This window comes from Enhydra lutris, unplaced genomic scaffold (assembly GCF_002288905.1).
Source record: "Enhydra lutris kenyoni isolate GAN:26980312 unplaced genomic scaffold, ASM228890v2 scaffoldscaffold1, whole genome shotgun sequence".
Taxonomy (NCBI): Eukaryota; Metazoa; Chordata; class Mammalia; order Carnivora; family Mustelidae; genus Enhydra; species Enhydra lutris.
In genome coordinates, this window is record NW_019154085.1 from 33,429,349 (window position 1) to 33,445,873 (window position 16,525).

Below are 16,525 nucleotides of genomic sequence, written 5' to 3' on the forward strand. Positions count from 1 at the left end.
TAAGTTGTGATTGGGTTCTCAGGGGGTCTTCTCAGAGGGGCCATACTGTAGAATTCTGTATCTCCCTCTGCAACAGTTATCGTTACAGCAGCAGCCCACAAAGTCTTCACATTCGTGGTGGAATTACCAAGACAGAGGTGAGCAGTCTGTCCAAGTTGTCCCAGGAAGGCAGGAAAAATCACACTCCTGATCGACTTCTGATTTTTTCTGTACGTGATCACAGAAGCTGAACAGTGCGCGCCCCGGGATAGATGCAGGAAGGAGAACGTGCCAGCCGAGAAAGGAGGCGCTCTGAAGGACGACCCAGATGGATTCCTCGGAACTTGGTGAAGAACTGGCTGTTCTGTGTTTCTAACACACTCTACTGCCTCTGGAATGAACTCTTGAGAAAGCTGGGAACACTGTCAACAGTGTCTGCAAACAATGGCAAGAGCTCTTCCTCGGAGGATCTGACCATAGCCTTCAGAAGAACAAAGCATCAAGCAAGCCCCAAATCCTTTCTCTTCCTCGGGGGTCTTCTGAACACCCAAACCATTAATGGAGGAAAATTCCTCATTAAGGACCAACATCACACGAGGGAGTGAATAGCGATGGTGCCTTCCGTGTGGCCATTTGGGATAGCAGGACCCAACCCCAGAGTGGGCCCAGGGGCATCCAGGCCTCTGCCCAGGGCTTTCTTTCCAAGAAAGGAGGAAGAGAAGAGGGGCAGGGACGGATGGCAAGGCTGCTCACATCCGCAGGAAGGGCTGGAACTTCGGTGTAATTTTATGTCACTGCCCCTCAGGGCTCTTTTAAAATCGCAGTGCAAAAGCTTTATCTTCTGGATTTATTTTGTGAACCTAGTGAACTATTGAGAAAATTCTCCATACAGAATGGATTATACTTCGGACGCAATCTCTCAGTAGTACCCGGAAGTTTGTGAAAAGGGTGAGCAGAAGGCGGGTTATGAGGGCATGGGAGTACACAGCTCTTTTTTAGTGCCAGGCTCGGCCACTTCCAAGCACACAGTCATTCCAAACACAGGCTGGCAAAACAAAAACAAAGGAAAACCTGGGGGCAGTGAGGCACGCCCCTCCCCCTGCCTCTCCTTGTTTTTCAGTTTTGCTCAAGTCAGCTTTAGGTGAGCCAGCAGACCTGACTTCCTTTGCAAAAGAAAAGGAGTCTTCCTGCAGCTTAGCACAGTCTGTTGGAGTATTAGGCAACTAAGAAACCCATTTTGAAATCTCGTAGCACTTTTTTAAAAAAAGATTTTATTCATTTATTTATTTTTGTTGGGGGGGTCAGGAGAGCAGAAGAGAATCTCAAGCAGACTCCCTGCTGAGCAGATCTCACAACCCTGATATAAAGACCTGAGCCGAAATCAAAAGTCAGATGCTTAACTGACAGCTACCCAGGCACCCCTCTAGTAGCACTTTTTAATCAAGCACTTTGAACTCTGAATCACCAAAGGCATTAGACATACTTCCTGGAGTAGAACAGTTCTGCTACTCACAGGCCATGGTGTGGTAAATGCTGGGCCAGTACTGACCACTGTCTCTTTTCAGCCATACTCGGATGGTTCTGTAGAGAAAAGAATGGAAGAGCAGTCTTTAGCAATTTCATCGTATTTGTGCTCCAGGGAAATATAATTATTTACTTTATTTTCAATCCTGTTTCCCAATTGACCTTATAACATCGATCAGTTGGACAAATTAGAGAAATACAGTAGCAACCACAAGTACTGCACACAGTACCTTATATACAAACCGTGCGTGCACGCACATGCACGCACACACAGACACACACACACCATATCTAGCTACATATCTATGACCATGTATGGCAAGTTATGTGGCAGCTATGAGTCAGAATTTCAAATAATTTTAATAATATAGAAAATCTTATTATATAAAAATATACAATGAAAACTGCTGCTTTTCTTAGTAAAAAACAAACTATGCAAACTTGGTCGCCTGCCATCTGAGCCAAATGAGGGGAGCAGAAGACATAAACAGAAAGAGAATGCTTCTGGAGAACCGGGAGACATGTGCAGTGCCCCTACTGCTGCTGGTTCCCGATAATTCCTGGTCTTCCTGCCCTGGGGGAGGAAGTCATCCCACGCCAGGTCACTGGGCCTCTCCTTTCATCAGAACCTGCACAGGGAGATGAGGAAATCCTGCACACAGGCAGGAAAATGACAAATGACCAAAATAGCAAAGTTTAATATTCCGGCTTATCATGTCAGAATAACAATAAGGAACACTAGGGCTCTTCCTACTCCACTCGCAGAAGCTCCTCAAAGCTCCAGGTCCCTTCCTCTTCCCAATGCCGGGGACACTCACTGCATCTCCCCACACAGGCTCACTCTGCTTCTGTGCTGGGTCCCACCCATCCCACTGCCCCTGACTCTCAGCTCTGTCACAATCACGCTAGGATTTCTAACAGCAACGCAGATTCTCGTACACAGCTGGCACTGATTAAATGTCTGCACCTTAAATTAAAATACATAAGTCTAAATGTTGACACGATCTGTCTTCATTTTGTTTGGCATTCAAGACAAGTGTGACTAGTCCATGAGGATAAAAATCAGAATGGTGTTGCTTCCAGGGGAGGAAGACAGAACGTAAAGGGATATGCAGGAACTTTCGGGGTAATGATAAGGGCTCTGGGGAGTTGGTTTCATGAGTACAAGCATTTGTCAGGACTTGCCTAACTACAATTCAGATCTATACAGATTACTGTATATAATTAGATTGCAATAAAGACTAGATGTTGACCTTCATTCATCCAAATAAATAAGAGGACCTAGCAGCAGAGTTGGCAAATTACTATTTTGTATATGAACTGGATACAGGCCTCAGAGTAGAAGCCATGTGTACAACACGCCATCTTCCAGCCACTGCTGATTGGTCACAATGGAATCTTTACCAACTTTCTCCACATCCCACCCCTGATCACAACTGGCTAGACCAGAAATGGGGCGTCTGATCCTAGCTGGTCCAATCAGCTCCTCCCTGGGGAAATTAGGAACAGGGAGAGAGAAAAATAGATCAGTATCTCTGATAGTTGAAACGACTGTTTCTGGTCACATACTGTTTTCCGATTTGGACTGCAGAATGTTGCACATCAAAAAAAGGGAAAGAATGAAGTCAACCTATTAAAAGAAGCAGAATCAATCTGAAGAGGGTCCAGGTAAAAGGCCCTCATGCCCAAGACCGAGCTACTTCCCTAGTCTGGTGTTCTTTGAGGCAGATACCGCAGCATCCTTACCAGAAACACTCTCAATAGCTTAAGTCAGCCTGAGTTATTTCTGTTGTTGGCGATCAAGCAGATATTAATACAGGACATCTACCTGATGACACCAAGAATATCAGACCCAGTTTCTTCAGTTGAGCACCATTAAACAAGCTCCTATGTGATGAGGTTCACAAGGCAGGATAACCAGGCAGACTTTCTTTCAAGATACCTGTATTGTGACAGTAAGTTCTAAAGTCTAAGTTCATATGCAAAATTAAACGAGAGATTAAGAATAAAGAATATAGGAAGGGACCTTTAATTTTCATAATTTGTAATTCTATATCCTCACAAACACACAGGCAGCTCAAAGAAGGACTCAGTGGCACATGCTCTCCCTCATGGAAGAAGAGCAAAACTCAGTAACGGAGAAGCTGGCCCTGAGTGCGAAACCCTAAAGGTCACCTCTGCCATCCAGTCACCTAACCTCGAAAAGTCTAATTCTTATTTCATGAAGTTCAGAATGATATATAAAATAGCCCAAGGTCAACATGGAAACTACCCAGACACCAGCACCTTGGGAACACAGTATTACTTCCTTTGGAGGACAAACATTAGTACTACAACTTAGTCTGCATCCGGCTGACACACCAGCAAACGGGCAAGACTTAAATTATCTCACATGATGTTTCGTTTGAAAATCGATTACATCCGGGCTGAGAGAAGACCATCCTTGCTTGAGAATCAAGTTCCAAAACAGGCACCTGACCTTGATAGTCCGCTCTACCTCTCCATATTCACATCTTCTACCTGGAATTCTGTCCTGTCTCTTTTCAAGCCTCGCTCTTTCCCCTCCTTCCACAACAATGCGAAAACCTCCCATTTCCAAGACTAAATCAAAACAATGTTAAGTTTAACACCTAACACTCCAGTACTTTACCCAGAACCAATGTATTAAACAAAGTTGTATTATTTCTACTAAATAATATAAGAATTTGTTTTGTATTGTGTTTAGAATGTCTCTTGATTGGGTAATAAATGGTTGTAATAGGCTTAAGTTGGGCTGCTTATTAAAAAAAATCAACAAATTCAAGAGACAAAAAAAATTTACTATTCAGTAAACTGGAAGTAAAATCTAAGTTGAAAGCAACACAATAATACAGTTTAGTAACATTTACAGGACAAAACTATTAAAAACTCTAGTATGTTATTAATAGACTATATAATCACCAAGTATCAAGATCAGATTGTTTTACTTCTATTAAAAACCACAGTATTTTCTGCCTAGCTGAATGTCTAAGCCAGTCTCTTTGAGTTAAATTAAAATATAACAGCTTAACTTTTCCTTTAATATTTTGACAAGTTTACACCCACTCACCTAAACTCGTTTTTTATGCTTTGCTTGCTGCTTATTTTAGCCATTTTTTTAATGGATGGGTTTTCTTTGAGATTCTAAGACCATGCCAGTCTGAAAAAAAGGTCTTTCCTTAAAATCAAAACCTTAGAAACATGTTCACCTTTGCCAGGCTCTACTTTTATTTTAAAACAATAGTCCGATAGTTTTCCAAAAGGTACTTAGAAGGGAAATGTGTCATTTCTTTCAGAGCCTACATAAAATTTTTCCAGAGGTCTCCATGCTACTGTTACCTACACTGATCTCCCGTGCCCTTCTTGTTAGAGATCCTTGGGCTCACATACAGCTGCAGTATTTTCCAAGGGGAGGTGAGAAAAGCTGTTTCTATGTAAGACGGTAATGTGATACATGTATGATCACGCCAGACGCCCACCGCGACCATCACTTCATCTGTCTTTCTTCAGCTAGCTGGATGACCTGCTTGTTTTCCAGATAAAGGAGAAGCCAAAGCTGGATGGTAAATTTTTATTTTAAGTATTTCCGACTGAAATGTGTTTAAAATGTATCGCCATGGAGGGCTAAGCAAATGAACACGTGAAAACAGTAACAGAAATGCCATTTCTGGGGCTCTCATAATTTTCTGCCAGCGCTGTAAATCAGAACTCACTCTTCGGCCAGAATTTGTTCCATATACCGAGAAAAACGTTTCCTGCCTAACTAATACGGCTGCTACCACTCCTACTAATAGTAATGGCAACAAAAAGTGATTTAGGAATTCCACGCTTGGCAAATGAGTCCAAAGAAATTATTTAATAGGAAAAAAAGAATCACACATTACTAAAAAGTTCCTATGAGCATCATTCCAAGGAGTAAAAACTGGGAAATGTTAAATAATGAAATGGATTAATGTCATATTAATTCAACAGTTGACATAACCATTACAAATAGTTCTGAAAATCATGAGTTCAGATAAGCTACTGAATTAGCATGCTCACGCAGTCATCAAAAACAGTTGCAAAGGGGCACCTGGGTGGCTCACTGGGTTAAAGCCTCTGCCTTCAGCTCAGGTCATGATCTCAGTCAGGGTCCTGGGATCAAGCCCTGCATCAGGCTCTCTGCTCAGCGGGGAGCCTGCTTTCTCCTCTCTCTCTGCCTGACTCTCTGCCTACTTGTGATTTCTGTCTGTCAAATAAATAAATAAAATCTTAAAGAAAAAAATAGTTGCAAATACTATGAACCCACGAGAAAATGTTTATGAAATGTTCATTTTTTTGTAAAAAGAAAAAAAAAGCATAATGTAAAATGATATATCTAACTTGTAATTAGGCTGGGAACACACCTGTGAAGCAGCCAAGGCCTTCAGCTCTGTTTTGGGGAGAGGGGGAGGTACTGGAGCCCTGAGACTCGGAGAACTCCAGGGTCCCCAACCTCCACTCAGTAAGCGGAAGAACAAGCCAACCATTAAACAACGCTTCACGAGCCCTCAGGCACTCAAGGATATCATCCGTTCAACTTCAAGGCAGTTATCTAAATGTGAAGACTGGGGACCCCTAGGTGGCTCAGCGGGTTAAGCGTCTGCCTTCAGTTCTGGTCATGATCCCAGGATTCTGGGATCAAGCCCCGAGTCAGGATCCCAGCTCAGCGGAGTCTGCTTCTCCCTCTGCCCCTCACCCGACTTGTGCTCTCTCTCTTTTAAATAAATAACATTTTAAAAATCAATCAATAAATAAACGTGAAGACTGTACACTCCCTACGAATGCATCCGTTAAAGCACTCCCAACATGAGCAAACAAGGCTGAGGAGTGACGCTCCAGGGCAAGCGCAGGCTCTAGAATCCGAGGCAACTCCAAGCAGGCTGCAGCCACTTCTCTTCAGTAAGGCAGAGCCTAAGAGGTTCTGGTCATCCCTCTCTGATAGCTCTCCTCTGAGGCTGATTCTTCTGTCTTCAACAGACACTCCTGCCACGGGTGAGTGTCTCCACGGGTCTGGAGCTTGTCGCACCCCCATTGAGTCTAGTCAGGGATCTGATGCCTGGAGGAGGTTCGTGCAGAGGGCCACACACGCCCAGAGCTACGAAGGAGACACGAACCCATGGACTGGGACTCAAGGACTAGAAGTGCTATGTGGACACAACCTTGAGAATGTCACCCCCCCGAGGAGAAGTGAGCAGGGGGCACAGCTGGGTGAAGGAATCAGATGCAGAAAGGCAGGAAAGAGAAGACCCCAAAAGACCCAGGGCCATGAGGCCTGAAAGACACAAGACACTGTGCCTCTTGATAAACGTGCCCCTGCTTGACTTCTTCTAAGTTCACAGCAGTGAACTGTAGTGGCAGACAAAGCTGCTTCCTATACTCTAGAAAACACATCGGGATCCAAGAAAGGCTACTGTCGGTTGAGAACGTGATGCCATATCCTCATGGCAATGACGACAGCTAAGACCTCCATTTTATACTTAAACTTTTTTTTTTTATACTTTATACTTAAAAAAGTAAGGAGAGTCAAAGTCCTAAAATCAAACAAACCAACATCAGTTTGTCCGGTTGTTTTGTCCAATTTTATTGCTCTTTTATCAAAGTATGATGAAAATTTCACATTTCAAAACATTACAAAAGTAAATAATTCAAAGCCGAGCAGCTTTTATATGGTAAATAATAAAACAATTTTTTTTAAAAAAACCCTTTTTAGAAAATTCTACATTTTCTCCTCCAAAGCAGTAACCTCTAAACAATAAGGAAACATGAAGAATTAAGTAACTTTTTCCCTCCAAACAAATCTAGAGTGTGGAAAAGTCTAGGTCTAACTTCGAAGTTTTTATTTGGTACAAAGAAATCCTGACTTCTATGCTAAACAGGAACAGTGACTTAACAAAATCTCCCTTGACTAACATGTATTTTGTTTTTTGTTTCAAATTTTCACTTAAATTCTAGCTAATATACAGTGCAATACTGGTTTCAGGAGCAGAATTCATCCCTTACATACAACACCCAGTGCTCATCACAAGTGGGCCCCTTAATCCCCATCACTCATCTAGCTCACCCCCCCACCCCCCTCCCTCCAGGCACCCTCAGTTTGTTTTCTATGGTTAGAAGTCTCTTACAGTTTGCTTCCCTCTCTCTTTTTTTTTTCCTTCCCATATGTTCATCTGTTTTTTTCCCTAAATTCCACATATGAGTGAAATCATTCAGTATCTGCCTTTCTGACTTATTTTGCTCAGCGTAATACACTCTAGTTCTATCCATGTCATTGCAAATAGCAAGACTTCCTTCTTTGTAATGGCCAGTGTTCCGTTATATATATCATATGTATATAAAAATATATACACACACACACCTTCTTTACCCATTCATCAGTCGATGGGCATTTATTTTTAGAATAAAATAAGCTAGAGAAGAGAAAAAGTTATTAAGAAAATCAAACTGAAAACACATTTATAGTACCATACTATAAGAAATCCACACAGAAGTGGGTCTGCACAGTCCAAAGTCATGTTGTTCAAGAGTCAGCTGTACTTGCTGTTTTAAGCCACTGAATTTTGAAGTGGTTTGTTTCATAGCAATAACTAAGTGATACGATGCTATCTGTTCCAAAAATAGAATACCCCCCTTTTTAAAAATATTTTATTTATCTGACAGAAAGAGAGAGAAAGAGAAAGCAGGCACACACAAGCAGGGGGAGCGGCAGTCAGAAGGAAAAGCAGGCTCCCCACTGAGCCGAGAGCCTGACACAGGGCTGGATCCCAGGACCTGGGGATCATGATCTGAGCCACAGGCAGACGCTTACCTGACTGAGCCAACCAGGTGCCCCTAAATACTTTGAAGAATACTTAGGATTCTGACCTTAAAATGAAGGATAAAAATAGCATATGGCCTTTACTGAGTGTCAAGGATTTAAAAGTACGGAATATACACTCATTAAAAGCAAGTTGAAAATGTAGGAAATCACCAAGTATTTATAAAGCCTCATCTGCTTAAACTAGAAAGAGGAGGAATAAAGATAGATTCCAAGCATGGTTCTTGTGAAAAGCACTGGCTCTCCAACCCAAAAGCATCTTGTGGGAGTGCAGATTAGTATCACTTTTAAACCTAAAACTCCGTAAGATGGACATCTGGATTCAATACAGTTTATTTTCCAATACGATTACCCTGAAAATCACGCCCACTCTTTGATAAATAGATTCAAAAAGCTTTGGTAAAATCACAAGGCCAAATTCTGTCTAGACCGACACATCAGCATTTCTAAAACCAGTTGTTGTTTTGTTTTGAAGTAGGCTCCGTACCCAGCGTTGTGCCCAAGGCTTGAACTCAAGACCCTGAGATCAAGACCCAGTCTAAACTCAGGAGTTGGACGCCCAAATGACTGAGCCACCCAGGCGCCCCTTTTTAAATTTCTCAAAAAACACCCTAATTATCCCAAAACAGCTAAATGGAAGCAATTCAACCATTTTTACATTATAAACTGATAAACGAGGATTACTCAATTAACCAATTAAACACAGAATACACAGGACAGCATATGTTACAAATTAAGCCCAAGCCCTGGTATTTTTAAACTCTTAACTAGTTAAGTTTGAAGAAATCTGATTTCCCAGTCACTTGTAGGACTGCTGATCTATTTCATGTCTTGATCAATCACCAAACATTTCTGTTCCCTTCAGCAAAGGATATTCCTCCCTACTCTAACTACCTTCCAGGGCTACAGACACCAAGTGTAACTCTGGAAGCCTCGGTGCTTTCTCTAACATCAGGATGCTAGCCTACAAGAGACGGAAAGGGATATGGTCATCAGTGCAGTCTGCTTTTATCAAGTAAATAGCAGTTTCCTTTCAGCCAAGTCTCCCGAACTCTGACCTCTTCATTCCTGCTGTGGAAAGAAGCCTTTCTCCTTTGGTAACAAAGGGGGGAAACACTAGATTTTTATTGAACTGACTATCTTAACAGAAAGGCAGGGAAACCACCTTTTTTTTCCCCCCCAAGGAAAATTAGATTGGCTGAGAAAAATTTAAATTTCCATCTCCTCCTACAGTCTAGGAAAGGAATTCTGAACAGCTTTAACTGCCCGTGATGATGACGCCTGGACTCCTAACTTGGTCACAGGCAGATTTCTAATCCCAAGAGGAAGGCCACTTACGTGGCACCTCCAGCAGCTCTTAAATGAGGAATGCCTCTCCAGAAGTCAGACGGATGGTTTTCTATCTGCACATGTTTTCTTTTTTACTTGAGGAACCATTCCTGTTGTTATCTTTGTTATCTGCTCACCGTTAGCATCAAAATGATTTTTGGTGACCTCTGTGCTACCAAGAAGGCTAAAAAGCCATCAGAACCTCTAGCAGCAGAAGCAATCCAGGCAGGAGGCGTCAACAGAGGGTCCATTAAACACTTCAACTTAGGAAAAAAAAAAAAAAAGTCCAAACTCTATCCATAGCCTACACGTCTCGAAACACAAGGTTAAACTAACCCCCCAAAAGCAAAGTTTGAGGCACTCAGGAAGAGCAGCCTCATTTCCAATTCTGTTCCACGCTTCTTTCTTCCTACCAGGTCTGTTTATTGATTCCTTCAAACTAACAGCTGAGAGACCACTGCCCACCGGCTTTCCATCTGGGAGTCTGGAAGTTTGGCAAGCGCTAGGCAGAGGGTTCCAGCCCCTGGTAAAAGCAGGGGTACAGAGTGGCTAATGAGCCTCCTGGGAGACAATGCTTTACGTGTGTGGTCAGAAGTCAATGCTGGAGGAATGGAGCACTTTCTGTGTGACTCTACACAGGGTTAGGACTCCCAGAAGCTCATGTTGCTTTTCTCTGGACTTCGCCCCTTACCTTTCCGTCACCAGTTCTGTCTGTGTCCTTTTGCTGTAATAAACCATGGCCATGAGGACGACCATATGCTGGCAGTCCTCCTGATGAATCAATGAACTGAGGGGTGGTCTTGGGGCCCCCGAACACAGCAGGGCAAAGATTTTATAACAGAAAACTCATGACTGAGATGACTCCTGACCAATATGGAAATGATGAGAAGACGTGACTCAAAGACAGTTACAAGAACTTAGGTTTGTAAGTGACTCCCAAAATTGTTCTTGTGCTTCTTCATACAGAATTTTTTTTATTTACACACATACACACGCAAAGCAAACTCTTTAGCTTTTGATGAGATTAAAATAATTCCGTGGGAAATAACAATAGCCAACACATACACAGTGCTTTCCCTGTGCTGGCCACTGTTCGATGCACTTTGCATCTTAATTAATCCAGTTTCGAGGCAGCTTCTACCCCCATTTTGCAGATGAGAAAACTATGGCACAGAAAGAATAAGCAACCCGCCCCGGGTCGCATGGCTGGGATTCAAGCTCAGGCATTCTGATCCAGAATCCGCTCTTGACTATGCTATAAAAAGAAAGTGATCCTCACAGTAAAGGGCCACCCTAACAACAGAGGAATAAATGCTTCCTGCCTTCTCACTTCTTCGTTTTATTTTCTAACACAAATCAAAGAGTCTACTTTTAGGCACTGCGTGACAACAAAAACACAGCAGTTAACACCCCGGGTTTCTGTAAAAGCCAACAGCTTCCAGCTATGCCAGGCTTTCTCTGAAGTGTAACGCTTAAAAATCAAGTTGTTGATTCAAAATTGCTTCCATGTGAACAGTTAGTAAATATGTAATTTTTCCCTCAAACGACCTTAATATGCTTAGAAGTGTCCAAAAGGAAACAAGTACGTCAAAATAACGGCAGTAAGAAACGTAGATGTACCCATATATGTTAAAAGTTGGATTTCTCTAATTGTTACGGTTTACCAGCCTAAGTGCAACGTCCAAAACACACGAGATCTGCCTTTGTTTGACTGTGGCCAGGAAACTGAGTTCCCCGCAGAAATCGATCATGGCCCCCAGACCCTGATGCAAGGGCAGAAGCATGCTCATCCTCCAACTGTCTCCCAAACACGAACACGGTAGGACTGCAGCCTTGCCTTACTTCTAAGACTTTATCATAAAGTTTTTTCTTTTAAAAATTCTACCCTTCCGCTGACTCTTAAGAAATTTTTGGTGCAGTCCATAGGAAAAGAAAAAGTTCAAAAGGCAAATGTGTCCAGGGAATGGGTTTCTCGCCGTCTAACCACTTTTCAGTTCTGTTCAGAAAGCGGAGTCTCGTTTTCTGTTCCCACTATCAAGAAAATGATTGCTGTAGTTCAAGTTCCTAAACTGACCACTCAGGTTAGTACTTTTACTTTTACAGTTTCCTGAACTCAAGAGAGAGACAGTCCATCCTATTTTATTGATTCAAGAATTTTTTTTTTTTTTTTTAAGCTTTACAAACGTAGCGTACTTGGCAAGCAGAAAAACAGCAGTTCCCAAGTTCAGGCAACTGCAAACTAAAGTTAAAAACACAAATTCAGGTCTAGTGTGACAAAGGAGTTTGGGGTAATTATGACTCTAACAAAATCTACATGAATGCACACAAGAGAGGAGTTCCCATTTTTTGTTAACCCTTTGTGGTACAGGAACTCCAACATTTCGGATCAGACCCCTAAGCGCAACAGGCCAAACCATTTCCAGTGACTCCAGGTGCAATGGAATTAGGCTCAGTGTTCCACATGGGTTTAACACTCTTTGAGGGGATTGTGTGTTTTCAGATTTGTTGTACACAGGTTAGTTTTATTTTTTTTATTTTTTTAGAAGATTTTATTTATTTGACAGACAGAGATCACAAGTAGGCAGAGAGGCAGGCAGAGAGAGGGGGAAGCAGGCTCCCTGCTGAGCAGAGAGCCCGATTCGATTCGGGGCTGTATCCCAGGACCCTGGGATCATGACCTGAGCCAAAGGCAGAGGCCTAACCCCCTGAGGCACCCAGGTTCCCCCACAGTTTGGTTTTAATGGGAAATCGATGGGTACATGGAAATGACTCCAGATAAATATATCCCAGAAACTGACAGAAAAGAAGGCAAAGTATACAGTGTTCACCCCCAGTGGGCCTACGCAGGCAAGCACCATGACAAGTAACTCTGATACAAAGTGGTTCTCAAAGTGGGGTTCCTGGACCAGCAGCATCAGCATCAACATCACTGGGAACTTGGAAGAACGGCAAACTCTCAGGCCCCACCCCAGCCTCAGTGTCAGAATCTGATACAGGCTCAAGTTTGAGAACCACTGGCGAGACAGACCAGATAATTACACGAAGCCTAACCCAGGGTATCTCAAACACGGCGCCACTGACATCTGGGGCTGGTAATTCTTTTCGTGAGGTACTTGGTGTCCTGCACTTTACAGGATGTTGTGCCCCATCTCTGGCCTCTACCCACTAGAAGCCAGCAATACCCTCCTCCAGCTGCAACAACCAAAATGTCTCCAGACCCTGCCAAAGTGCCCTGTGGGCCCAAACCACCCTCTCTGAGGACCACTGGCCTAGTTTAGAAAACTGGACACTAACTTCAGGCGACCCTCACATCTTTCACTTTTCCTCTCAAAATGCTCTCAAGCCAGTTCCCGCTGCTTTTAGCATTTATAAAACGAATTAACTTTAGCTGGAACCTACTTTAAATGTTAAGAGTTAGTGTTCTGAGCATTAAAGCAGAAGTTATACAGAAAAGGTGTAAGCTTTGTTTAAAAAAAAAACAAAAAACTAAAAGAAGGAAGGATAATTGAATCATAGCAAAAGGTAGAATCCTAGCATTTTACACTTGCTGCTGGAACAGTCGATCAGTGACGGATACTGCCTGGATTCACTTTGCCCAAACACGCAGCTGGATGATGGCAGAAAGAACCAGAGCCTCCCAATCAGACCTGGGTTCAAATCTTCATCCAATCACTTACTAGCTACAAGGCCTTGGGGAGTGACTTCAGGATCCTTTATGCCTCCATTTCCTAAACGTTAAAGGCCCACCGCAGTGGGATGCATAAACCCAACGTCTGTTCCAAACACCCCCAGCAGGGCCTGGGGACAGCCCCTGAGGTTACATGCACGGCTGCTTCTGCAGGAAAACGCATGAGCACTCACACAGCACGGGATAAATAAAGAGTACAGTCTCGTTTCTTCAGGCCAAGTTTTTGCACCAGTGAGTTTTCAGGCCCAGTTTACAAACAAACAAACTAACCCACCTGTGACTTTTAGAATACACTGAATTTTGGAGCTACTGAAAAGGTTAAAAGATTAGCCATTGTTATTTCCAAAGTATAAATTCTGATCACATCACCTGCTTTGCAATCTCATGGTTCCTCACTACCAGCAAACTGAAGTCCAATTCCTAAGAGTGGTGCACAAGGAAGGCCCTTCCAAAACTGGACACTAGGCCCTCCAGCTCTCAGGACTCTCCCCTGCCATGGTTACTCATATACCTTTTGCTCTGGTCACCTAGATGTAACGGTGGTCCTTCATCGCGTCCTGTTCTTTCCATCTGCCTGGTGCAGGGCTGTGCACCCTCTTCCTTCACACAGCCCCCTCCTCTATCCAATGACATCTCCTGAGGCTTTCCTTGAACCCTGGCCCTCAAGGACACTCTTTCCTCTGTGTCTCCCCAACACCCTGAAAGCTGAGAGCACAGAGCCACCTCCTCACCGGTCTGTCCAGCTCTTTGGAAACAGAGATTTTGGCATCACTGTCGTTCTACCCCACAGATCCAGCCCAATGTCTAATAAATGCTTGTTTGATGAATAAGGGTGGTCAGTATTCTGTTTCCCTAGATGCTGGTTCCATCAGGTCAAGGGCCATAAAAATCAATGAATCAGAAGTCAGGAGGGCAGGTGCTGTGACTTTTGATCCCTGCTCTACTGCCCGAGCCTGGACTCAATAGGTACAGTATTTCTAAATCTATGAATCAATGAATATATGAATGTATAAATGAATGAATGATTGAAGAGGATGACACACATATATGACTATGTAAAGACGCAGCAGCACATCCAACAACAACAAAAACCCATAACCAAGTGCTTTCATAAATTTGATAAAGCAAGGCACCTGCTCCAAAATGTCCTACCTTCAAGGAAGCTCCAGGGGGCCTGAAACACAAATTAGAAACACAAGACTCCAAGCATTATCTGGTCCAGTCATCAGCAAGGGCCCTGCTGTGCCCCAGTGAAAAAATGAGCTGATCTAAGGCTCCCCCAGAACATTTCAGTCCCAGAGCAGCTAAGTAATCACTTTCCATAAAACATTTATCAGCACTGCTCCTAGCCAGTAATCTCAAATATTCAGCAATTTATCCAACATGCATGAGTCACGGATAAGACATTTTACTGAATAAGATAGCTAAGTTTTATAAAATGTCTGCATCTAAGTTCATATCATGCAAATATCATTATTATGTCCTTTGCCTCTTTTTTTCCCCCCACATTCCCTTCTTCTCCCTCTGGCTCATGCTCCCACCCCCTTCTTCCTTTCTCTTACAGTTTCTGCACACCAACACCCAGGTCTTTCCAACTGCTCCCCACCTTCTTTGAAGTTAGCTACATGCAAATGAACTGGAGAGACTACTGCCTGCTTACAATAAAAGGCCTCAAAAAGCAAAATACAAAGGTCAAGTAGGCACTGGAGGCTTCAGGTTTTCTGTTCCCAATCAGGACAGGCCTCTCAACAGTACTTCAAAAGCTATGACTGCGGAGGGCTGGACTATGCTGTCAGCTCTAAGGGGACAACAAGTACCTCCCATCTTCCAGAAGGCCTTTATGTCTTTTGAAATATCACCATTTAAGAGCACTCCTTTTAGCAAGGAAACACAATTTCACTCTACAAACATCAGTCATTTCCTCCAAATACCCATCGTAAAGCCACAAACCTTTTAAACACTTAAGGTTTTAAAAACACTAAAGTTTTAATACAAATAATATGTCTTCAATCCAATCACACAGCCCTGGGCCGACCAATGAGCTGGAAAGAAGTGACTTTAGGTGCATAGAGACATGCTTTAGCTATGAGTTTAATTCTTTATGGCAAGTGATACTGGTTTTCCATTAACGGTGGAAAATAAATTTTTCCTTGAAATAAAAGCATCTAACCTTTTCAAAGATAAATCTCTTTTACAAAACAAAACAAACACCCAAAAAACTATGTAGTAAATAAGAGTTCAGATGGTAATAGCAGCTGTAAAAAAAAATAATAAATTAAATAAATAAATAAATAAAATAACTGGTCTAGGGAGCTGGTGCTGTGCGAAAAGAGTTGTCAACCCCAGAGTAGAGAAGTAAGAAAGTGAAAGCCCCGGAGTTCTGCTGAGAGCAGGGAATCCCTGGCACTACCGCCAGTGCTCCAGGCTCCAAGGCTTGGAACGGACCGCCGAGGTCCAAGCAACCCCCCCACCCCACCCCATAGAGGTCGCGACGCTTTCGAGGAGCAAGCAAAACCCCACAAAGGAGAGCAGGAGCGGGAGTCCCGCGCTGGAAGGGGCGCGGTGGGACGGGGTTGCTAGGCTGGAAAGGGTGAGGATCCCGAGCCAGACAGGCGCGGTGGGGGGGGGTCACTGACTAGAGGGGCTCAAAGGGACGAGGGTCCCGGGCTGGAGGGGCGGGTCCGGGGTCCCGGGCTAGGGGGGGGGGGGGGGGGTTCCCGACTGAAGGGGCGCACTGGGATGGGGTCCTGGGCTGGAAGGACGCAGTAGGACCGCGGGGCGGTCCGGAGGAGCGCGGTGGGACTAGGGTCTCGAGCTAAAGGGTGAAGATCCAGGACTGGAGGAGCGCGGCGCAATCCCGGGGGTCGAGGACGCCCCCACGCGGAGACGGAGACCGCCGACCCTACTGCCCCCACACCCCGTCGCCTGCGGGAGTACGGGCCGCCCGGATCGCGTCTCGGCCGGCGCACCACCCGCCGGCCCTACCTGTCCTCGCTGGCGGTGATGACGCCGTCCTCCTTGGGGATGAGCAGCGCGGCCGTGACGGCGTCCTGGTGCCCCTCGATCTTGCTCAGCAGCACCGGACGGCTGCTCTGCGGCCTGGAGTGGATCTCGGCCGCCATGTTCGCACGGCGGCGGCGGCGGCGGCCTTC

General features: G+C 44.1%; 1 protein-coding gene across 1 annotated transcript in view; it reads right to left on the bottom strand.

The window, feature by feature from the left end:
* LOC111145938 (WD repeat and FYVE domain containing 1) overlaps nucleotides 1-16,525 on the bottom strand; it is a 43,258-nt gene extending 26,733 nt beyond the window's left edge. The window contains exons 1-2 of the mRNA XM_022501294.1: nucleotides 16,359-16,525; nucleotides 1,493-1,560 (exon numbers count right to left, since the gene is read on the bottom strand). Of these exons, the coding sequence (XP_022357002.1) occupies nucleotides 1,493-1,560; nucleotides 16,359-16,495 (205 nt within the window). The 5' untranslated portion in view covers nucleotides 16,496-16,525. The remainder of the gene's footprint in view (nucleotides 1-1,492; nucleotides 1,561-16,358) is intronic.